This window comes from Humulus lupulus, chromosome 6 (genome assembly GCF_963169125.1).
Source record: "Humulus lupulus chromosome 6, drHumLupu1.1, whole genome shotgun sequence".
In the NCBI taxonomy this organism is placed as follows: domain Eukaryota; kingdom Viridiplantae; phylum Streptophyta; class Magnoliopsida; order Rosales; family Cannabaceae; genus Humulus; species Humulus lupulus.
In genome coordinates this window covers 211,800,599-211,827,314 of record NC_084798.1, presented here as the reverse complement: position 1 = coordinate 211,827,314, position 26,716 = coordinate 211,800,599, and the positions used below count along the sequence as shown (strand labels likewise).

At 33.8% G+C, this 26,716-nt stretch overlaps 1 protein-coding gene across 1 annotated transcript; it reads right to left on the bottom strand.

The window, feature by feature from the left end:
• Positions 1-21,536: 21,536 nt before the first annotated feature.
• Positions 21,537-25,567, bottom strand: LOC133785951 (alpha-humulene synthase-like; the record flags this gene model as incomplete). The annotated part of the gene is made up of 7 exons (XM_062225165.1): positions 21,537-21,850; positions 22,647-22,895; positions 23,022-23,160; positions 23,780-23,998; positions 24,213-24,588; positions 24,687-24,945; positions 25,436-25,567. Coding segments are annotated over 7 exons (1,668 nt in total), but the record flags the coding sequence as incomplete, so codon positions are not given.
• Between the last annotated feature and the right edge of the window lie 1,149 nt (positions 25,568-26,716).

Here is a 26,716-nt window from a genome sequence, read left to right as displayed (position 1 = left end):
CGGTTCTTTATCGTCACTTTGTTCAGCTCCCGATAGTCAATGCACATTCTCATCGAGCTGTCTTTCTTCTTCACGAATAAGATTGGGGATCCCCACGAAGAATGGCTTGGACTTATGAACTTCTTGTCCAGTAACTCTTGCAGCTGCGGCTGCAACTCCTTGAGTTTCGCTGTCGCCATCCTGTAAGGAGTCTTTGAGATCGGCGTAGTTCCCAAAATGAGCTCTGTCTCAAACACGATCTCTCGGTCTGGTGGAATCCCTGGGAGATCTTCAGGAAATACGTCAAGAAACTTGCACACAACCGGTACATACGAAGGTTGTTGACCTGTCTCTTTATCCTTATCCACTATGTTTGCCAGAAAAATGATGCATTCGTCACTCAACATTTTTGTCGCCTTCATCGCAGAAATCATTGGGCACTTCTTTTCTCTTGATGTACCCTTGAACTTGAATGGTCCTTCTCCCGTTGGGGTGAAGACCACTTTTCTGCGCTTGCAATTGATAATGACTCCATATCTGGTTAACCAATCTATCCCAAATATGATGTCGTATTCATGTAGGTCCAAGACTAACAGATCCACCGTCAGCTCACGACCTTCAACCCAAACTGGTACGACTCTAACAAATGTCTACACCAGCATATCTTCTCCCGAAGGCAAGGATACCCCACAAATAACAGGCATTCTGTTTAATTTTTCCACAAATTATGCAGATACAAAAGAATGTGATGCACCTGTATCCATTAATACATATGCCAAGGTTTGGGCGATAGAAATCTGACCTGACACCATATCCGATGGTCCAGCTCTTTTGTCGCCTTCCGTAAGCGCATAAACTCGAGGCACATCTCCAATTTTTGTTCTGCTAGTCATTTATGTTGCCCTTGGTTGGCATTCGACACTCTTTAACTAAGTGCCCTGACTTTCCACAATTATAACATACCCCACACTCGCCCCGATGGAGTCATTTACACTTGTTGCACAGTGGCCATTGTTCATACTCACATCTCAGCTATTTTTTGGAACTAGCCATTGCATGATAGGGAGGTCCCCCTTTTCTTTTGTTATTTCCCCCAGCATTCGGCCTTGTGCCTCTTGGATTGCTTGTCCTCCCCGAGTTCTGGCCGAACCTCAGATTGAAATTTCTTCTTGGACCATTCTAATTGGCCTGAAACTGTCCGGGGTTGTTGGGAGTGTACCTTCTGTCTTCGTTCTTCTGTGGTTCTGGCTTGTGCAACACAGCCCAAGACTCTTGGTGAAGAGCCCGTTCCACAGCTTCAACATACATCTCTAGGCCAATCCTACCAGTGTCTACACACCTGGCAATGTCTGTGCGCAGGCCCTCCATAAAACTCCAGGTCTTATTCTCTTCAGTGTTCACCTGGTTCTTCACGAACCTAGACAGCTGGTCGAAATTTTGAATGCAGTCCTACACACTCGACGCTCCCTGCTTTAGATTAGTGAACTCATTCACTTTGTGCTCGATCACTTCCTTACTGAAGTACTTGCCATTGAAAAAGGTCAAGAAATCTGGCCATTCCATCTCAGCAATATTATTCCCTTTCTTGGTTGCGTCCCACCAGATGCGGGCATCTTTTCTCAGCATATATGTCGTGCAAACTACCTTCTCTCTCTCAGTAGTTCCAATTAAGTCGAAGATCCTTTCCAAGATACTGATCCATTCCTCTGCCACTGATGGGTCAATGGTCCCCTCAAACATAGGTGGATTCTGGTTGCCGAACCTTTCTGATATAGGTTTCGCTCGGCAGCTTTTGGTGCTTCTACTAGCGGTACAGGTTGTTCAACGACAACCTGCGGGCCAGGGTTCTATTCTTCTTTGTTTTCAGGTGGTATTTCGTTGTTCTAACCATTATTGGGTTGCATGGGGAGATGTCCCAAAAGGGGTTAAACCTTTCAGCTTGGAGGGCATAAGAGTCCTCTTGTCTCTTTTGCCCTCTTTCAATTTGGGCTCCCTGCGTCTCCACTAGCCTTTGTAGATTATTCATCTGCTCGGCTATCTTGCGAACTCTAGAAGCTTGGGTTGGAGCTCTAGTGGCAAGCGCGTTCTGAGCTGTAGTAGCAGGCGCGACCTGGCCCCTACTAGCAGCATTCATTCCTCTCAGAGCTCTTGTCCTTGCCATTTGTTTGATTTCAAATAAAAAATCTCCTAAGCGCATAAGGACGAGAAGTTAATACCAATCCAGCTTACCTTTTCCCTTTCGGTAGCCGCCACAAAGTCAAAGATCCTCTATCTGAGTTGTCAGATTTGTTTCCGGCTGTACTCTTTGTCCTCGGCCTTGACCCCTTCCTCTGCCTCTGCCATGACCTGCATCTTGGTCAACGGTCACTCTCTCGGTTGGGTCTAGTTGATTAACAGCTTGACCTCCCCTAGCTCGAGTGTTAGGCACCATCACAAGTCTTTATACCACAATGTATAGTAGGAAAGAATATGAACCTAACAATAAATTAGCATACTACACTAGAACAAAAGAGGCATAAGACAACACTAAAAGCTAATACTATTAAAAAAGTATTATGGTATATTGTAAAATAATGAGAAAGGACTTTTCAATAAAAAAACTGAGCGGGTCACTGAAATATTTTTTGGCGCTTATCTTTTGAACCTTTTGTTTTATCTATCCACTATTATGTTTAAAATTTTATTTCTTATTTTGTCTCTCTCTTCCATACCTCATCTCTCTCAAAATCCCTAGAATTCCTCTACACATCTAGTCTCTCACTTCCTTTAAAATCACTCATTCCAATACAAAGGGACCAAAGCCCAAATGAATCCTCATCATATCATCTCACTGTTTCTATGTGCATCGTCTTCCCCCTTCTCTCTCTCTCTCTCTATGGAGTTATCTAGGTTTCATTTCATTTACAACAAAGTGTGGTAAGTTTCAATTCTTATATTTAATGACCTTATTTGTTTTATGTTTCCTCTAAATGTGAAATCTATCTTTTTTTAATAGATTTATATATTTCTTTATGGAAAGACTTTTGGTATATGGTCAAGAATGACTTTGTGAGAATCCCCTGAGCATAAGGCATATGGAAGTGTTTAAATATCGAATAGATTTGATCTTCAAAAGAATTCCTTAAGATTCTTTGTTCATCTCAAATTTTTTTCATGTTTATTTCTATTCATGTTGATTTGGGGATATCTTTAGGTGGGTCTTGCTCCTGTATATTTTGTCAGAAAGTAGTAACAACGTTGGCAATATTTTTTCTCTCTTGTCTCCATTTCTTTTTAATTTTATACCCATCTTGATTTTGGTATACTACCTATTGTGATTTCTGGAAATCACTTGATTGTTCAAAACGTAAGAATAAAATATAAGGAAAAGGCACTTTGAAGAAGTAGTTAGTTTACTATTGACACAGGGAGATATTATATATATATAAATCATTTATGGGTGATGTCTCTTCAATTAATTATATATGATGTTGTGAAATTTTTAATCATCTTTTTTTTTATATTATAATTTGTAATAGAAAGATGATATTTCCTACAATAAAACTTTAATAATAATAGTTATTTAAAAAAATTTAGGACCATGTTTGATGTGTTGCTTGTGGACTTCTTGAATGTCATGTTTACAAGTTGCCACTTATGATAACTTTACAAGCTTGGCTCTATTTATGTAATGTGGTTTAGAATTATAGATGTTTCCTATACGAAAGCCTAAAAGAATGAAGAGTATTCTAGTATTTCTTGAGACTATATATATAGATAGAGGTGTTCCAAGTAGGTCTGATTCATGTCTTTTAATCTCAAAGTTGTTGCAGTCCCAAATTAGTAGAAATTAAATGATGGATTCTACTAAAGATCAAGTTCTACAAGCTAGCAAATATTGTCAGAAATTGCACTAAATGATAAAGTACTAAGTTTATATTTCAAACGAATTTCCTTTTGTTTCCACACTTTATTTAATAGTATTGAAACTTGAAAGAGCTCGGTTATATATATATATATAGTAATTGGAGTAGTAATTCATAGTTATACCATTAAGACAAAATAGAAAAACACAAATTTTGGTGGAGCATGAACCTATACATATATTATAATCTAATTCAAACAAACGAGGTGCACACCAACTGTTTGTTAAATGGCCTCTCGAAACTCTGTTATTGTCATTTGTATTAGTTCTATTTTGGATGCAATAAGATAAAATGGTTAGTCTTGCCATTTCTTTCATTTTTATTAAGCAGTTATTTCTGTCACATAGTTATCAGTTTTGTTAGTGCTGAATTTATTCTTCAATGTATTTATGAGCTTATATGCCTGTGCTTGTGCATTATGCAGGCTGATCATTCTCAATTTATTTTGGTCTATGTGTATTATTAATTTTCTCCATGTCCTAATGCAATTTATGCTATTTGGTAAATGTCTTGTTATAATTACAATTCATTTATCAACAAATTTATACCTACGGTTCAAGACTAGACTATTTAATTGTTGAAAAGATTATCTGGTGTAAACGTACTAGACTAAAATAATTTTTTTAGTATCATTTGGTTGATATTGTCTTAAGGACAACTATTTTAGTAATGATTTATGGCAAGATTTATCATTGTATTTATGTGAATGAACATATATTATAGATTTGTTCTCTATTTTTGTTATGCCTTTGACTTTAACTCTGTTTTTTGTTGAGTTGAAGTGTTTTGATCATAATAATGAATATATCACTATTTTTACCTAAACCAACATTTACTTATTAATGAATTTTATATCTTGCTAATTGCTAAGATGATATATGGGGTGCACACAGGTCGGATTTTCGGGTTTCAGATGCATCAGGCTTGGGTTTTACGGGTTTCGGGTGGAGAAAAATTGTACTGAATCCGATCCGAAAATTTTGGGTTCGTTCGGATGAGGTTCGGGTTGGATTTTGAGCTGGGCCTATTGGGTTTTGGGGCGAAAAGCCCAATTTTGCAAATATACAATTTTTTCAAAAGTACCATTTTTTTACACTTTTTTAATTTTTAAAGTTTGTTTTTACAAATTGATTTTTTTTACAAATTGGGTCTTTATAAAAAGTTTGAAAAAAAAAATAATTTCAATCAAAAGTCCAAAGTCCAAAAACACTTAAAATACGAACAAAGTCCAAATTACTAATTACAAATATAAAAATGTCAAAGGTCCCAAAATACAACCATAAACAAACATAAAGTCCATAAACTAAAGTACATAACTAGTTAACAACAAAACCATAATAAAGTCCATAAGTCTACAACCATAAACATAAAGTCCATGAAAATTCAAAATACAAAGAAAGTCCATGTCCTTTCCTTCATTCCCTTCAAAATTCAAATAAAAAAAATTATTAAAGAAAATAAATCAAGGATAATAAATAACAACATACTTTTCTAGTATCACACAAGAAGTCAGACCCACAATAATTACATATACACTTGGGGGAGGAGACTCTGCATTAGGATCTGTCGAGCGTCGAGACGGATCTTCCTTAGTAAAATGATCCCAAACAGATGGCCCTTTTCCCTTTTTTTTTCCCAGTACTAGCACTAGGGATGGGAGGTCTAACCCTCTTTCTAGCCCTAGTTTTTCTACCCTTTTCATTAGGTTTAGGAGGAGTAGAGTTTTCAGTCTGAGTGAGAGGTAGTTGATCTTGATCATCTATCGGGGGAAGAGTTTCATCTACCTCATCAATATCCATTACCTAATACAAAAATTTTGAGAAAAAAACTAATCAACAGAGCATCACACAATCCTATAATCCATTGCAACAGAGTAGCACACAAGCCTATAATCACTACAACAAAATATGCATTTAATGGCTATATGGGGGAGACATTGTAGACATTTAATGTCTTGTAGAGTCCCATAATTTACTTAGCTAGTTAGATAGTAGTAGTAGTAGTAATAGCTAGTATTAGTTATAGTATGTTCATTACTGTGGATTTTGGTTCAAGCCGGGACTTAGTTGGAAACTCCTAGCAATAGTTATGGATTTGATAAGTTTAACCTATAGTTTAAGAATATTAATTATAACATAAGGTTTGATTAATATTGTTGGTTATTAATATGATGATTATTATAACCTAAGGTTTAGATAGATCCAATAGGATTATGACACTTGTCATATGCATGATTATTAAGGAGTCATTATTTTAATAAGGAAAATATAAGACTTAGTCTTCACCAGAATCTGTTAGGAGCAAGATATTTATTTATATATTTAGACTCACAATTTTATTTATTTGTGATTTAGATAATTAAATAGATTTTTCGTAACTTTAGGGTACTGTAACTTTCGACCTATTTTTGACCCAGTTATATTATGAATTTCGAAAAATAGTATTTCTATAAAGTTGTAGATAATTTAATTAGCTTTCTAACGCTATAAAGAGAGTCTAAATCGGAGTCCTACAGCTCCAGATATGTTGATTTTACTATAGGTTAGTTTAGAGTTACGGGATTTAGAAAGTTAGAAGATTTTTATTCCTTAGGATTCTATTTTTAAATTTAAATTTGAATTGTAATCAGAAGATTTTTATTCCTAGAACTCTATAAATAGGACTTAGCACAAAGCTTTTTCATTCATTCTTCAAGAATTGATCAGAGCATTCTAGGTGCTAGTGAGACTATAGAGTGATAAACACTTGGGTTGGGGGTTATAAGCTTTGTCATTCTAAGCTTATTAGACACTTGGGAAGTAAGGTTCATAGAGTGTATTTCGGTTTCGAGGTGTAGTTCGGTCATAGCAATTTCAAAGGTATTCCTATTCTTAGTTCCTTTTCTGTATTGTTAGTTCTTATAGTTTTTCTCTACTCAATTCCTAACCCAATCTTCTCTATTCTTGGTTAGGCATTTAAGTTATTCGAACTTGAGATTTCTTGTTGGTAAGTATCTTCTCGATGGTTTAGTTCATTCCACTTCATCTCTTTCTTTTAGAAAACTCACATCTCTATTAATGGTTTTTAGGAGTGTTCCAAAATCCCGACTTTGTTCTCATCATCCCGGTATTTTGGTAAGGAAAATAGGCTAGATCTTGTATGTTTGTATGATATGTTATGTTTTTATGTTATGTTTATGTTTATGTTATGATAAGTTTATGCTATAATATGTATATGTATAATATGTTTTGTAATCCTTGGACATATGACTTGTTTAGATAACAAGCCTCAAGATTATGTTTTTAGTCGCTTGGGCATATGACTTGCTTAGATAGCAAGCCCCAAGATTAGTTTATCATTTTCATGGTTTAGAGTTATGGTTTACCCTACCTCAGATATTAGACAGGGGACCTATATGGGTTATCATATACTACCATTTGATCTAACCTACCTCAGATATTAGACAGGGGACCTAGATGGTTTATCACATGCCATGTTAATGAGTTAATGGCCATTAATACTGTAGTCCTATATGATATACGTTTTTATAGTCATATGTTTTTAGTGTATGCTTATGATTTATTATGTATGTTTTAGATAGTATTATGTTTTATAGTATATGATGTAGTTTTATGCTTATGATATATGATGTATGTTTTTAGTAGGTTTTACTTGCTGGGCATTAGGCTCATTCCTTTATTTTTAGTGTGATGCAGGGAAATGAATATGGAAGGCGGAAGTATTCTTGGTAGCTTGGCTTGTGTGTTGAGGATGGATGGAATGTGTGGACTGCGTGTCGATCGAGGATGAAGTTATTTATTTTTAGTCTTTTAAATCATGTTTTTTTCCGCATTTAGTTTTGTAAATAATTTTCTTTAGTTTAAAATTATGTTTTATGTTTTAAATAATGGGTACCCATGCCATATTTTCTATTATTATGTAATTGATACAATATTTTGAGATTTAATAAAGTTATATAATTTCTTATGTATCTTTCCCAAAATAGTACCTATGTATAGTAGATCTAATGGTCCAAGGTCTTAGAAATAGTTGGGTCGTTACATGTCTCCCCCTAGGGGAGACGTTGTTGCAGGGGCTATCTAAAGTGGCCCTATGACGTCTCCCATGGGGAGACTTTGTAGACATCCAACGTCTCCCCCTGGGAGACGTCATAGGGTGTACGTGTACAACCTATGACGTTTCCCAGGGAGAGACGTTGGATGTCTACAAAGTCTCCCCATGGGAGACGTCATAGGTTTTTGTATTTCTTAAAAAAAAAATTAAATAAATATTTTCAGTATATTAATTAATAGAATTAAATATATTATTTTTTTAAATAGAATTAAATATATTAATTAAAAAATCTAAATTATATACAAATTTAAATTTTGAATTTTCATTAATAAAACCGAAATGTGTATATCTAATATGTTTTTGCTAGCTAAATATACAAAATTAACAAATATTACACTAGCTAGCTAAACATATAGTAAGAAAGAAAAAGTAAAAGTAAAAAAAAAAAACCTAATATGTGGGAGGATGACTTTGAATTATCGGTAGCATATGGTTCACCCAGTGTTGTCGCATTTCATTAATCTGTGCTTTTGTATATGGCGTAGTGTTTTGCTACAAAAAATACAAAGTAAAATATATTATTTAATCATTATTTGATTATATATACTTTAATAATAAATAAATTGTTAACTTTGTATAAATTTATATACATACCTCTTTCTTCAAGTAACGTCCAGGTCGTGAATGTTCAATGTAATCCTTGAATATTCTCATCACATAATATCCACATGTCACATTGTCTAGTTGGTGCAGACACTAATATTTAAATAAAATATCAAGCAATTAATATAAAAAATATCAGTAAAATTCAAGTATAATTAAAGTCGTAGTTACTTACTTTCGATTGCACAATTTCTATATTATTTGGAATCTCGGGAGGTTTTGGTAGACTGGTCAGAAAAAGGTTGAAAGCATTGACTATTACTGCCACAATTTCTTCACGGTTTTCCAGTTCTGAGTTCACCGGATCACAACAACAAACGTAATATGCATATGGGGCCAATATAATCAACATCCAATGATCACTGCACAAGAAAAACAATACTTGGTAAAAGTCTCCAACGCAAATGTTATAAGGACTAAGTATCTGGCAGTAACAAATTTTTGAACTTACCCATGGTTCCAGGGGACAATCATAAGTTGCTCACTTGATCTTAATTGACGACAGCGCTTGAACAGACCTTGAACACGCTCTTCAAATGAACTTCCTTTAGTGGCTACAACATTAGGATTGGCAAATAAAAACTTATTTTGGCGCCCTTGTTCTACCAAAAAATTGTATAACAACCTATTAAAAAAAAGAGTAGTAGTCAAAAATATAATTTAGGAAATTTGTTGTTAAAATAAATCAAATAAGAAAGGTTAAGTAAAAAACTTGTGAGATACCTCATGTAGCAAACGACAACTCCTTGTCCAATCTTTTCCATTTGAATAAATTGAAGTATGTCCTCTTTGCATATGTAAAGACTTGAAATATCCTGACCGAATACATCCTCATCTATGCCTGGATTGACACAGTCATCGTTATTCCAACGAGATATAATATTGTATATCTGTTCCAAAGGACTGGTGTCTTGTGTCAGAGGATCACTCAAGCGTTGTATTCTTTCTCGGGGTCGTTGTGTTGAAGGAGCAATTGGTCGTTCTGAGATGTTATTACTTCTAGAACAAGTATGTAAAATAATATTAATAATTAGAAAATTTACAAACAAATTGAAATATATAATAACAAATATGATTATATAAACATGATACATCACCTGTTCATGTATATCATCAGATACGATGACCAATTCCTTAGGCCATGATATAGGATGCCCAATAGCCTGAATGACTATGTACATATGCTGATCAGGTTTTGCATAAGGAAGAGGTATCGCCGGCTTAATAGCGTCAGTAATCACCACTTGGTAGTTGTTACCCAACTCTTTGTCAATGAGCTTGCCTGATGCAACAATATTGGATAGCGAACCAATGGCTAACTGACAACTAGGTACCTGCACATTATAATAAGTAGCATTATGTATATATGTGTGTATGCATGTACATACATAGTCATTTTCAACTATCAAATTGAAATTACCTCAGTCACAAATGGTACTGGTGGTTCAGGCTGATAGTAAGATGGTGCTGGTGGGTCGGGCACATAGCAAGATGGCCCTGGAGGGTCGGGCACATAGTAAGATGGTGCTTGTGGGTCGGGCACATAGTAAGATGGTCCCGGTGGGGTTGGAACTACTGGTGAGACTCCAATATTGGATCCTGAACCACTCTGTTGGGCCATGAAAGATCTCAACATTTCCTCTTGTTTACGAAAACGTTCTTCTAGATGCGCTTCTTGTTGACGATGTCGTTCTTCTTGTTGACGAAGTCTTTCCTCAAACTCATTTCTCATAGCGCTAGCCGAAACCGTGTCTTTCGATTTCTCTTTCATTTTGGTAGGTTTCGGAGTATCCCAAAACAATGAGGGGACACACCGTAACCTTTAGCCCGAACACGCCCTCGTGGCTCGGGGGTGCCCAATGCCCACGTCAACACATCATCAGGGCCTTGGGGTTCCCATTGACCCTCCTCAATGAGTTTTCGATAATGAGCCTGTAAAATCAAAGTAATTTATTTAAGTTAGTTATATTAAAATAAATATATTATATAAGTTCAATATATATATAAAAACTTACAATGTTTTTTTGAACCTCAGCTGCCTCTCCAATAAGTTCTCCTTCTTTATTCTTCGGTCGACCCATCATCCATAAATCAGCTCTATCAATATCAGATAATCGTTGCCCAGTCTGTTGTTGAAGCATCTCTTCCACACGCACGTAACCTCCTCTAGATAGGTTGTGGTTGTATTTGTTCATTCTTCGATATTGTTGCATTTGTAACCTCTTATCTTTCCACTCTGGTGTTAATCTTGAGTTGACAAATTCTAACCATTGCTCATCTGTAATGATCTCCTCAAATCCAAATGGTTTGTGTAACGCCCAGGCTACCCCAGAACAGTTACGGTGAACGGTGGACCGGAAATTTGACTCGCTACCCGAGTCCTTTGGTCAAAAACGTGCTCTAAGTGTAATTAACAGGTTACGGCATAAAACCAATAAAAAGGAAATGGAGATTTTCATTACAAACCGCTCTGCAGAGCTAAACAAAACATTTACAAATGGTTCTCAGTACAAAATGGTCACTACTGTTTTAATTTTACAATCCCGCCGACCTAAGCGGCAAAAATAGGGTAAACCCCCTAGTTCCTCTGAGAACTCCTTGGCCGTGGTGGTCAAGCGGCCGCATATGTACACATCACCACATCAGCTCTCCACTCAAGGCTAGGTGAGCTTTTCTTTCCCTTTACCTGCACCACATAGCAGCCATGAGTCAAAGCCCAGCAAGAAAACATAATGCTTTTCATAAACATTATCAAATGATTATCATTATAATCACACTGAGCGTAAAGCTTTCAAACAAATGAGTGTACATCACATGAGGTCCTGATAAACCATACTGAGTGACTGACAAGCAAGTCACTAATTCAAATGGAAGAGTGGTTGTTGGGTAAGCCACTAGCCTTCAACAGGTTCTGGTAAACCATACTGAGTGACTGTCAAGCATGTCACTGTTTCAGGTGGGAGAGTGGCTGCTAGGTAAGCCACTAGCCTCCAAGCGCTTATTTCTTTCATCGAACCTCGGGGTCGGTCTGGCGTTAATGCTCTTTGAGTCATTCAATGCTGATAATGGATTAGATCTAATCTTGTTGGCTTGCGTTAACACGCTAAGGTCGTCCTGACTAATGAGTCAGCTCAACGTGACCAGTGCCCAGTACCACTGCCGAACCTGACTAATAAGTCACAGCTTCACAGTTGATACTAGCACCTTTGCCAAACCTGACTAATGAGTCAATACCATGCACAAGTGAGCAACATATGCTAAGCATTCTATATTCAATCCATGTCCATATTCTCACAATCAACATGCCTCATGAATATCCATGCATGTCACACTTGGGGTGCAGTTTTCTTACCTTTGGTTCGAGCAAGAATGAATAAAAGAACGACCCTGAGAACGATCAACCTTTTGGTCCTTTAGCGGTTACCTGGTCATAACCAATTATGGGATTCCATCAATAAAATGAACAATAAAAGGTTCCCAAACCAAAACCTAACCTTCGGGACATCAAACACTACACAACCGGGTAGTAGGTTCAACCCCGAGGCCTTAGGTTTGAATCCCCATGCTAAAAACACTTTTCTGGCCAAATTTGCCCTAATGGGCCGCGGCTCACCCTCTTGACAGAGGCATTTCCACCTCTGAAGCCATCTCAGGCCGCGGCACACCCTAGCCAGGCCGCGGCTCATTATGCTAAATAACCCAGAATTCAGCAACGCACCAGCAAACTCCCCTGCGTTTTCCCTCTCAAACCAGCCCTTCAAACCAACTCAAAACCTCTTCCAAACACCCATTTAAACCTCCAAACATCACCCATAACTCTCCCCCATCATAACCCAAGTAAAACACCACAAAATCTCCCATTGATTCCAACTTTCCACACCAAAATATAGAGCTGAAAACTTAAAACGAAAATAGAGTATAACCAGAAAAATAATGGATAAAACTCACCTCAAATTCGAAACCAAACCCTCTTCAATGGCTGAGCTATGTCTACAACCTTAGCCCCTTGATCTCCTAGCTTAATTCCACTCCTTGAGCTCAAAACTCCAAAGAGAAAAATGAGAGAGATGGACGTACGGGAAGGATGAAGAAAACTCTGTTTTTGGTTCTGTTTTTACAGCCATCTAAAACCATATATATCCAAATCCCAAATGACCAAAGTACCCCTAGGTATTTTAAAGCTTCTAAACCAACTCAAGGGTAATTTTGGCACTTTCCACCTACACCGTTAATCATAATTAACGCTTCCCAATTCCCGCTAATCTCAATATCCTCAAACACCAATATTTCACATCCCGTTACCCTTTAATGCCCGGTAACACTCTAATCATTAAAACACCCCGAGACTCACCCCGAGCCCCGAGCTTAAGCCTGTTATGACCAAACCGATAATTAACATTCCTTGATCGTCTCATGCCAAATGGCTCGAACAAACCCACATTATAATGTGGTCTCAAATTTTATCACCAACATGCGTGCAAATAAACAATTTACCCCCAACGGGCCAAATTACCATCACACTCCTGTAATAAGAAATATGGACTCACATGCATGCATTTCACATCATATCATAATATAATCAACATATACATGCATTTTATCAATTAATAACATAATTAAGCAAGTATGGCCCTCCCGGCCTACTGTTCATGCCGTTAAACACAACGGAGAATTCGGGGCATTACAGTTTCCTAGGGGGAAACTCATCTGGTCTTTTCTCTAAAGCATTAAAGATGTGCTTCCTTGTCGTGTCAGTCTTCCATTGTCTGAACATCTTTGCTGCGTCTTTCATTGTCTGCTTTTTGGAGCTATATTCCAACTGAAAAGTTTTCTACAAGTTTGAAATAATAATCATATTAAATCACATATTTTAAAATCTTTAAGTACAATAGAAGTAATTAAATCATACCTTCATTAAATCCCATATATGAGTTTTGTTCTCTGCTGGAACTTCGTTCCAGGAGTTACAGGTGATGGGCACAATAGTCCTCACCATAGAACCCAACACTGAAGATCGATTACTTCTTGCGGTACCTATTACTTGACCATACTCATTGAACTTTACAGGTATAAGATTTCCTTCACTTCTATTCTTAATCAATTTATTCATCCATGTGCGTCCTCGCACATTTGTATCATCTGTAATCTCTGGCTCAGTATCAGGATTTTGTTGAGGATTTTCCTCCTCATCACTATCACCAAAAGGATCTGACATCTGTGAAACATAAAAATCAATATGATAAGTTATATATATAGAAAAAAAATGACAAACAAAAACATATCATAAACAAACCAAAATCATTTTTGCAATAATGACAAACATAATTATATTATACCTCACATCAGGTTATCAATCCATAAACCTTCACCATTATCACGTAAACAAACACCATCATCATCAATTTCATCATTACATATTGGTGAAGTGAATATGATTGATTCTTCTTCAATAGGTATATCATGCAAATCACCATCTTTGGTATTCCATTCTTTTGTTGGCGTTGTAAGCACAATTGACCATTGGTTGTCTGAAGGATCATTCACATAAAACACTTGTTTTGCTTGTGCAGCCATTATAAATCTGTCAGATTTGTGCCCTAGTCGATTTAGGTTTACTAATGTGAAACCAAAATCTTCAAATATTATGCCACTGTCACTCTTCACCCAATCACAAAAGAAAACAGGTATTCGAGTTGTGATATAATCTAACTCCCAAATTTCTTTAATCACTCCATAGAAAGTCATATCACTTTGAACAGGATTTTTGTCTTTCGCACTAGATATTTGCATAGTTCTAGCGACAAGACTAACACCACTATCTTGTGTGGTTCCATTGGTATCACGCTACCTAGTATTGAATTGTGTACCATCGATTACATATGATGAAAAATTGATGACTCTATGAGAAGGGCCTCGAGAGATCCACTTAACAATGTCTGACACATTATTTGATGTGTTTTTCAATTCATTGACAACCTATTAAAAATAAAACTAGTCAAACAACATACATTACTATATAATAAAAATAAAATAAAAAAATCAGCATAATATACCTTATTTTCTATCCAACTATTAAATGTACGATAATGTTCGTCTTGTAACCATTTGGAGTTCCTTGACTTTGATGGAAATTTTGTCTTGATCCAGTTAAAATGTTCCCTTCAAAATTACATATGCTGTTAGTGAACTAATTGTGAAAGTTATCACATATTTACATTGCATATGCATTATATCTATGAAGATAAACTTACTCGATATAAGGCTGGATTTCATTAATATTTTGCAATACTAGACGATGTGCTTCATCTAGTTCATCCTGACTCACTGCGCAAACAACACTACCCTGACGACTCTGAATCTCAGCATTATTAACTTTATTTACCCCAATCCTCTGTACACCAGCACAGTATTCGGAACAAAATTCAACTGCCTCTTCAGCAATATAACATTCCACAATGCACCCTTCTGAGCGACTTTTATTTCTGACATACCCCTTAAGAATCTTCATATATCGTTCAAATGGATACATCCATCTTAAATAAAAGGGACCACAAAATCTCAATTCTCTAACCAAGTGAACTGTAAGATGAATCATTATATCAAAAAAGGAAGGTGGGAAGTATTTCTCCAGCTCACACAAGACCTTCGCAATTTCATCATGTAACTTGGGTAACTTAATAGGATCAATCACCTTACAACACAATGACTTGAAAAATAAACATAACCTTGTGATAATCTCTCGAACTTTTTGAGGTAAGACAGAACGAATTGCCACTGGTAGAAAGTGTTGCATTAGAATATGACAATCATGAGATTTCATACCACTCAGAGTACAACTTTTCATGTCTACCAATGACCTTATATTTGATGAATAGTCATCTGGAACTTTTACATTAAAAAGACAGGAACAAACTTCCTTCCTTTCATCTTTAGTGAGGGTGTAAGCAGCAAGAGGCAAGTATGTTCGTCTCTTATGTATTTTCGGAGTTAATCCTTCACGTATACCCATTGCAGCCAAGTCTTGTCTAGCCTTAATTCTGTCCTTAGTTTTCCCAGGAATATTCAACAAAGTTCCAATCAAACTATCACATACATTTTTCTCTATGTGCATAACATCTAAATTATGGCGTACAAGTAAGAATTGCCAATATTCAAGCTCGAAAAAAATAGATTTCTTTTTATAACAACTCTTGGGCTCTTCCACAACCTTAGCCTTCCCACGACCCTTCCGCTTTGTAGGTGTACGAACTTTAGGCATACCTAACTTAAACATGATTTTAGACATCTTCTCAAGTACTTCACTCCCGTTTAAAGGTTGAGGAGCCTCCTCAAACTCTTTTTTGCCGTTGAATGCCTTTTTCCAAGTTTGATATTTATGCGTACTAATCAAGAACTTCCTATGACCCATATAACATACTTTTCGAGAGTGTTTTAAGTATTCAGAACATATTTTTTCTTCACAAACGGGACAAGCCTTATATCCTTTCACACTAAACCCGGATAAATTTCCATAAGCAGGAAAGTCATTGATAGTCCACAACAATACAGCTCTAAGATTAAATTCTTCTTGCCTGTACGCATCATAAACCTTAACCCCTTCATCCCACAAAGTTTTCAAATCATCGATAAAAGGCGACAAATATACGTCGATGTCATTACCAGGTTGTTTAGGTCCCGATATCAACAATGTCAACAAGGTAAATTTTCTCTTCATGCACAACCATGGGGGTAGATTGTAAATGACAAGCATAATAGGCCAACAACTATACTTACTACTAAGAAAAGTGTGTGGATTAATCCCGTCAGTCGAAAGACCTAGACGAATATTACGAGATTCATTTCCAAAACAAGGCCACTTCAAATCAACCCTCTTCCAAGCTAGGGTGTCAGCTGGATGCCTTAATTTACCATCATTTATTCTCTCATTAGCATGCCACGATAAATTTTTAGCATGTTCAACATTTCTAAACAACCGGATGAAACGAGGAATAGGAGGAAGGTACCACAAGACCTTGGCGGGTACTCCTTCCTTGTCATCCTCACCATTTCTTTTCTTTTGCCATCATGACTCACCACAAGTAGGACACATTTTTGCATCTGCAAAGTCATTCCGATATAACATGCAATCATTACGACATGCATGAATTTTTTCATATTGCATGCCCAATGAGCATAATGTTTTCTTTGCTTCATAAAATGAAGTTGGCATTTCATTACACTCCGGCAACAAATCATTCAAAAAACAAAGTAGATCAGTCATCCCTTTATCACTCCAACCGTGTTTAGCTTTCAAATTGTACAACCTAAGGAGTGCAGATAACTTTGTAAATTTTTTACAACCGGGGTAAATTGGTTTCTCAGCATCACTAAGTAGTGTCTCAAACTTATCTGGGTCTACTCCGGATCCATAATGTGCGTCATCAATCATATCATCTAATGCATCACAATTCTCCTCTACTATATTCCTTCGTACTTCATTGGGTCTACTTGGTGGAGTTGGCGCGACATGAATTCTCTCCCCATGCATATACCAAACCGTGTAACTTTTGTCGATTTCATTGAAAAATAAGTGTTGTTTGATCTTACTAAGATCCATTTTCCTTACATTTCCACACTTAATACATGGGCAACGAGTAAATTTTAGGTCTTTCACATTCTCCGAACAAAATCTTAAGAATAAATCGACCCCGTTTTTATATTCCACGGATAACCTATTCGCTGACATCCATTTTCTATCCATATCTTCTCCTATGTCTATGAAAAATTAAACAATAAAAACTACATAAGCATATGGCCGAGCGTATGAAAAATTGGGCAGCATTTCTTCTATATTAGTAACCTAGCCATCAGTCAATCTTATCAAATCCAATCAAATAATCACAACACAATTCAAATATAATAATAGAATACATAATTCTAGACAAAATCGGACAGCATTTCCCCTATAATATTGATCTAACCATCTGTTAACAACAAGTCAAATAATTCAAACAGCACACAATAAGTTTCTTCCTTATAGCTCCACAGCACACAAACAAATTTTCCAGAACCTACTTCACTAAAACACACAGTTCTCAACCTTCTGTTATCACCGCAACACACAATTTTAATCTCAGAACCTACTTCACTATGGATGAATATTTAAGATATTCAAACTCCTCTAACAAAAATTTAATAATACTAAAACGAGAGATAAGATAATGTACGTACCTCTTGCAATTAATAGTCCTAGCTAGAAAATTTACTTCACTTTGCAATGCACTTTGCTATTAAATTCACAACCAACAAAATTGAATTAATTAATAAATAAGAAATTACTAAACAAATATCACTAAATAATTGGATTAACAATAACTTATTATTGCAATTTTAGAAACTTAAAAACCTCAAATGTGTTATTGAAATAGAAATTTTGAGGCAAAAATCTCTCTAGTTAAAACCACAACCTACAAAATTAAATTAATTAATAAATAGAATATTACTAAATAAATAAAAAAACATATTATATATAATCAACCTACTTCAATGTTAATAAAATATTTAAAATATATTTATACAAATATATATAACTTTTTAATTAAATAATAATATAAATTAAAAAAACCATAAACATAAATATTTGAATTACTTATATCTATACATGCAATTTAGTATGTAAATTAAAATTAAATTATTTTCCTTATTTTAGATATATATATATTAATACTTAATCAACCTAAAAAATTAATTAAAAAATCTACAATTTTTGGATTAAATAGTAAAAAAAATTAAAAAAACAGTAAATAATGTGGTATAATATCAATATCACAATTCTTAATGTCAAATTTTTACTAAAATTATTTTTCAAACTTTAAATAAATATTTCTAATATCCTAAAATTACCCAAAACCGCACTATACACAATACCCTAAAATCCCATCATTAACCCACTATATTTAAAGAAAATAAATAAAAAAACATTATTCTGACTATTATACAGTAATTAAATATTAAAAACATACCTAAAAGTAATTTTTGTTGATGAAAATCAACCAAAAACGGAAGCCAAAATCGCCTCTGGTTTGTGTGCTCGGGGAAGAAGAAGAGGAATAGGGTTATATACAAGGGAGGCCTCCAACGTCTCCCCTGGGAAGACGTCTGATGTGGCACGTCTTCCCAGGGGAGACGTTGGAAGTGTGCACGTCTTCCTAGGGGAGACGTTGGAAGTGTACACGTCCTCCCTAGGGAGACGTTAGAAGCCTAAAATTGTCAGACTTATATATATTTAATTATTTTATTTCGATTTTTTAATTAATTATAAATAACGTCTCCCACTACTTTTAATGACTTACACACTTAGTCATAAACAATAACTTTTGATGACTTGCACCCTTAGACTTTAAATATCCCTGATTACTTTTAATGTCTTACAGCATTGGTGTAAGTCATCATAGAGAGTCATTAAAAGTGAAAATTGTTGTAGTGAATCCACAACAATAGAGCATCACACACAAACCTAATATCCACTACAACAGGGAGCACACATTCAAACAATCTTATATATTTATATTATAATCCAATATAACAAAGATAATAGATTTACCTGATGTTTCAAAGTAGAAACACTGACTTTACTTTATACTAGTACGATTTCGCTCCAATCTGTAAATCAACAAAAAAAAAAAAATTCAATTTCTCAATAACTTTTAGGCCAATTTCTAACAAAATTAAGATCAACCTAATAACACATATAACAAGGTCTACACATCTACATAGAAACCACATTTTAGTCTAAGCAAAACACACAACAATAAAATAAAATTGATTTATGATAAATTGAAAATGTATGAAGAGTAATTGTCCATAATAAGTAATAGAAATCGTATTACAATTAACTATCATAATAAGTTCATAACTGATTAAATTTAACTATAGTATAATATATAATTACAATATATAGTGTAATATATGATATATAAATATATATATTAATAAACTTAAACAGAGAAAAGGAAAACAAAAAAAAAATCACTCACTATCAATAACCGAGGGGGTCGCCAGGATCGGGGACGGGGAATCGTGGCTGTCGAGGAGGTTAGGGCAGAGCCGACTGGCTTGCTGACGGGCTGTGGAGTCTGAGAGTCGAGACTCGAGAGGGGTCGGGTAGGGGGAGGAGGGCTTGGGCGAGGGAGGGCTTGCGTGTGGTGGTGGTCGGTTGGTGGGTTTCAACTTCAAAAGTGCAGCGGCGGTCTCCGGGGGCAAGCAGGCCGAGAGAGAGAAAGGGGAGGGTTGGTCTCGGGGGTTTAAACTTAGGGTTCAAAATTTGAAAAAACAAGGTAAAAGAAAGTTTAAAAAAATATATATGTTTTTAATTTTTTTTTCGGGTTTCGGGTCTAAACACGAACCCGAGTTCAACACATTTTAAAACCCGAACTTGACCCGACTCCTATCGGGTTCGGGTCAAATTTAACCCGAATCCAACAGGTTTTCAGGTTGCGGGTCGGGCGGGTTTATGGATTTTTCGGGTCATATGGGTGTCAAGCAATAATTTTTTAAACTATTTGAGTCTTGTTTGTAGGCCAGATTTGATTTATATATATATAAAGGAAGAAATAAAACTATCTCTTTTTTAATAGCAAGTGGTCATTATTCGTTTTCTTTTGAAATTAGTGGGCTAAAAAATTACATGAAAATTGTTATATGTATATATATGATATTTGTTGCCATTTCCTTATTTGTGTGTGTATATATATAGGACAATGTTTCTATAGGGGCTTTACTTTAAGCCCTATCGGTGGGGCTCTCAGTGTTCTCGACCCGTGAACAGTTTTCAGCGCGATTTTTTTTTCTGACCGTGTATATTGTAGTTGTTTAGAGTATCCTGCAAATTTTCAGGAAATTCCGAATAGTTTACAATACCGAAAACTAGGTTCAAACATGTTTCTTTCTACGCGCATAAAAAAAATTAGTCACAAGTGCAACAACATGTTTGAACTTAGTTTCCGATACTGTAAACTGTTCAGAATTTTCTAAAAATTTGCAGGATACTCTAAATAGCTACAATATACACGGCCATAAAAAAAATCACGCCGAAAACTGTTCACAAGTTGAGAATACTGAGAGTCCCACCAGTAGGGCTTAAAGTGAAGCCCCTATAAAAAAATTCTCATATTTATATATATATATATATTATTTACTATTGATTAGACATGATGCATATTACTTTCTAATCACACCTAATGCTAAATTAAATAATATATTTTTTGTTTGTACTAATCTTGATATTACTATATATGATGTTTACATATGTGTATATAATAAGTTGATTTAATCAAGACCACATGTATCACGATAATTGTCATGTTATTTAACCCAAACTCTAATTTATTAGAAAAAGAATAGAAGCCATTATGGAAGTTTTGCTTTTCTAAATCAAACTTTTAGTGTAGTCTTATCTAAATCAAACTAGCCAGGTGTAAGTATAGGCATATATATTCTATTTATTAGTCCTCACTATAATAATAATAATAATAATAATTTGTGATTACCACAAGTTAAGTCATTACTCAACAAACTTATAAATCACAAGTTGTGAGTGATGTAGTTTATTCTCATCCTTTCATATTTTGACTAAATATATACACATAAACATCACAATAAATTGAATTTCGACAATATAAAGAAGATGATATTTTTATGTCAGAAGCTTCTTAAGTAAAACATATAGTAAAAGCTAATATAACAATTTAGAAAATGCATTTTATTACATATATATACGAAGAGCAAATATATGCCATCACACACATAGAAGACAATAAAAGCACTCATATATAGTTTGCATGATCATTCTTACTTTTTTCCCAATCTGATCATGAACTTCTAGTACTTAATTTATTTATAATTTTAACAAACTTAATTATTAGAGTACTCTTCCCAGATAGAGTATCTCTCATATATATATATATATATTGGACAATTTATAATGGGATTGGATTTATAAGCAGTGCGGCAACACTATCTTTGGTCACTTTTCCAACATGTGTATAGCCGTCGCCATCTTTGTAAAGAAGATCAATTACCCTTGATGAATTAAGAACACGAACTAACATAGATGAAGGCACAGCAGTTGGCCTAATGAACTCTTCGTTTATAACTTTCCATGCATTAACCACTTGTCGAGTTAGTTCATCATATGCCTCTTGTTCGGATACACCATATTGCTTCATGTAGCATTCAACTGTAGATGGTGGGTGAACTCTCTCTTGCTCAAACTGTGCAAACAAAACCTTTATGCTTCAACACTTTGTTAAGTACATATATTTATATGCAAAGTTATTGGGCTAATTATAGGTACTTTTAGTATTTTCAGAACATGAATCTATTTTTTCTGTATGACGATGTATGATGTAGTTACAAAGGACCTCTCACAAATTTTTAGAAAATTATAGATAATTTAAGATGTCGAAATCATGATTCAAACAATATATATTGCACTCTACATATAAATATCGAAACAAGCACGAGTACAATAAGTTGTTGGATCCTGATTTCGATATCCTAAATTATTCAAAAAAATTGAAAATGTATGGCACGTATTTGTAACTACATTATTTATATATCATCATATAAAAAAAAATGAAGTTGCAACTTATTCACATACTGGAAACACTAAAAGTATCTACCGGAACGAAAAAATAGGAGTTCCTACTAAAATGATACCCTATATATATTTATATTTATATATAAATAAAAAAAATACAAGAATAAATGAGATTTTAGCATGAAAAAAAACTTAAAATTTTGTCAAACCATTAACAAAAATGGCTTAATTGCTACTATATTTGAAACTCGAGAACTTTGCAGCTGCCACAAAAAATTTATCAGATGATGAATTGCCAAACAACTAAACATAATTTATTGATAACATTTTAGCCACAAGAATATATATTTTTCTATGATGATACTTCTTTTAATCCCAAATTGTTTTCTTGATTGAAAAATAAGTTACTTTAAGTGGTATTTAAATTACTAAGTAATACTTAAAGTGTGGTTTGTACGTCATTTTACCTTGTGGGAAGCGATGTCATCCATGAACCTACAAATGATAGAAGAAGCTTTAACAATCTTGGGGTCTTTGGAGAGCCACTCAATAACTTTACTTTGTACAATTTCTTTCATTCCGATTAAACAGTTGGCTAACAACATGGAGTAAGCACAAGAAACCAATGAAACTTTCAAATGTTCATCAAAGCTAGGAATGTGTCCTTGGTTCAACCATCGAGCTTCATCGAAATAAGCTCCAAGTACTTTTTTCATCTGTGGTTATCAATTGATTGTTAATTACCACGTGATCATGCAAAAGTTATGTTCTTTATTTATTGAAGAAAACAACACCTGAATATAAGTAAAATTTGAGAATTACACATATATATATATATATACCTCTTCTTTTCCATAATGAACTTTAAAAGTTTCTTCCTCTTTCACAGCTTTCTCAAATTCATCATAACAATTCAAAAGAACCTTATAAAATGTCTGCAAATACTCTGGACTAAGTTGATCCATAAAATTTATGTCCCACCTGAAAAAATTTATATAGAGAAGTCATTAATTCATTAATAATAAGAGTGTTGCTATTGGTACCCATCTTTTTTCTCAACACACCCCTTTTTACTAATTCATTATTATCATGCGTATAATTTTGTTAAATTGATATAAATATCCTCCTTAAATATTAACAAATGTCACAAATTTATTTTTAACACAACTCCAAAACAACTAATATGTCCCTTTATATATAAACTAATTTATAAATTTTAAGAATTTTTTTTTGACTAATGAAACAGTTTTTTCAAAAAATAAACTGTGATTTAAATTATCTATATTTGTACTTGTTCATGTTTTCAATAGAAATAAAATTAAAAATGGCTATTAATTTTTTATTTTTTAAAAAAGTCAATATTTTTAATTGGAATGCTAAATATGTTTTAATATCATTTAAATAATAAATAATAAAAGTGAAGTAAAATTTTATAATATGATTATTTACTAATGGGTAATTTGTACTTAAAAATATTTTAAAATTTTATTATGGGTTTATTTATAAATGGGTATGTAGGTAAAAAAAACTTGTGTAAATAAAAGCACATATATATATATATGTGTGATATTTAAAGAAATTAATAATGTCCAAATCAGACCTGTCAATTGCTTGAGTAAGGTTCACAATTTCTGGAAATGTACCATATGCATCATAAATGTCATCAGCGATTGAGGCCAGTGCAATAATTTTAGTTGCAATATTTCTTGCAAGAGAGTATTGGGGTTCATAATAAACTCCTAATATCCAAAGGTATAGTTCCACAATCCTATCTCTTGCAAAAGGTAGTTTGTGTGCAAAGTCCACTTCTTTCCACCACCTAATGATATATTATGCAAGAGAGAGATATATTATTAGGCTTAATCAACAACTTCCAAAAAATTAATCGTGCATAATCAAACTAAACACTTATTAAAAGATCTTCTGTCGTCTAATTTTGATATCTCGACTAAATTCATGCCCAGCTAATAAATACATGAGATATTGAAATTTGATAAAGAAAATCATAATTTGTGTTAGTTAGGTATACACACCTGAATATTTCACTAAGCTCCATTTTGTGGATAGACTGTAGTAGATTGAAATCAAACTTGGCAAGTTCCAGCAATGTTTTGTTGTGAAAAGCCTCATTTTCATAAACTGAAATGTAATGCCTAGCATGGAGTGGCACTAGGGTCTTTCTTATAGGTCTTTTCAAGGCTATGGATATTTCATCCGATAATGGGTGTGTTCTTTTATTTGCCACAAACTCAAGGTGATTGGTGGTGAAAGTAAGTGCTTCATCTAATATATTTTCTCCAACAAAGCTTAGATATGAGGCCTCATATAAGCTAAGCATACCGGGAATGTCACTTACCAAGCTTTCTTTAAACCCACCATTCTCATCATCTTTGAATTTTTCAAATACATCTGTGTACGTACGTAATTCATATTAATGAATATATATATATATATATATATATAAATGTATTTAATAATTAGATTCATTATGATGAATTGAAACTTACTAGATGAAACCATAAATCCATGTTGTCTTAGTAGTCTAAAGCGAATAGAAGTATCATGTAGATCTTCATCTTCAATAATGGTACTGTTGTAAATATGTTGTAGCTTTTTTTCTATTTCATTTTCGTAATGGTACGACACTCCCAAACGTTCAACGACATCAATTATCTTCAATTGACTTGAAGCATCATATTTAGATTCTAAGAATATTTCTTTCCTTACCACTTCTTTTAATTCTTCAACTTGATGTTGTTGATACTCCTGTGTACATACAATATTAACAAAACACTACTTATGGAACAATATAAATTAACATAAAATAAGATTCAAATAGTCAGTTGCATGTGTGTCAATTTATTTTATACGTGTGGAAAAAAGAATATTTGAACCCTATTTTTCGTACTATAAACTATTGATAAATTTTTAAAAACTAGTGAAATGTTTGTTATAACTACAATGTATATCATCAAATAAAAAAAAATTAAGTTATAATTTTTCCACATTTTGAAATGCTCATACGATGGACACAAAAGTGGTTCCTCAACATAGAAACATCCTATATATTTTGTTTTGGAAGTTAGATTAAAATTGATGATGATAATTTTCATAATTTATCTTAATTGAAAAATCATGATGGCAAAATAATATCTAATATTATCTCATGGTAGGTAATAAAGAGAAGAAAACTAATGAGTATGTACATAGACATATGTAAGTATTATATATATATATATATGAATAGAATGATTACCAAATCTTTTTGTGAACAATTATAATGGAGGAATTGGTCGCCCCAAATAGGAGGGTGATAAGTTGCTACTGGGCGAACGATTTCTGAGACTTGATGATCTGACATTATGTTTTGGCAAAGATATATAGTTTGTGTTATGGAAGTGAATCAGAAAATGGGACTTATATATATACTAAAAGAAACTACATGTTAGAATTTGTGACTATATTCTGACTTTCTCGTCATATCATAATTAATTTTTTTTCTATGTATTTAGTGTGCTGGCTGTACACCTCAATTTTTTTTTTAAAATGTGTTTAAAATAGTTCTATGTAACAAAGGAATAGAAATGTTTTGTCTCCAATTATGTGTAATTAGATAAATAAGTGAGAGCGTGAATTTTATAAATAAATAATTTGTCAAATTTTGTTTTTGATAAAAATTGTTAAGTACAAAGTCGGGTACAATTCAATAATAATTTATAAGATACAATTACGTAGTAATGATACTTTAAGAGGCATGAAAATGCTACATGTCAATTCTTCGTAATGTCACATCAGTTCTTTTAGACAAAGACACGATTTCGTAGTAATTTTTTGAGGACAAATTTTGGTAGTGATAATAATTGAAGGGTGAAAATTATATTTACTCTATAAAATCATAGGGGTATTATATAATCGGGACTTCAAAAAGAGTTCTACTAGTAAGATTTTTTGTATTCTCAATCTATAAATAGTTTTTTGCGTGAATTTTTTTATGACCGTGTATATTGTAGTTATTTAGAGTATTCTGTAAATTTTTAGAAAATTTTAAATAATTTATAGTGTCAAAAACTAGGTTTAAACATGTTATTTTCCACGCGCATAACAAAATTAGTCACGCATGCAACAACCTGTTTTTAAACTAGTTTTCGACACTGTAAATTATTCAGAATTTTCTGAAAATTTACAAGATCCTCTAAATAACTATAATATATACAGTCATTAAAAAAAAATCGCACTATAAACTATTCACATATTAAAAACACAAAAAAAAAACCTACCAATAAAACTGTTTTTAAAACCCCTGCCAAATAAATTTCCAAAATCATAAGCCCACGAATTTACCTTCGCAAAAAAGTAAAAACCGTGACATGCCCGATAAAGTTGGACTAAAGATCTGTGACAGTACAAGGGAAATACCCTAAAAAAAAACTTTTTACATGTTGTGTGATGACTTCCAATAAAAGAGTTCCACGTGGCCGTACAACGAACTTGCGTTGGATATTTTTTTGTTCAAAGGACTACTTCAAGAAGTGGCCTG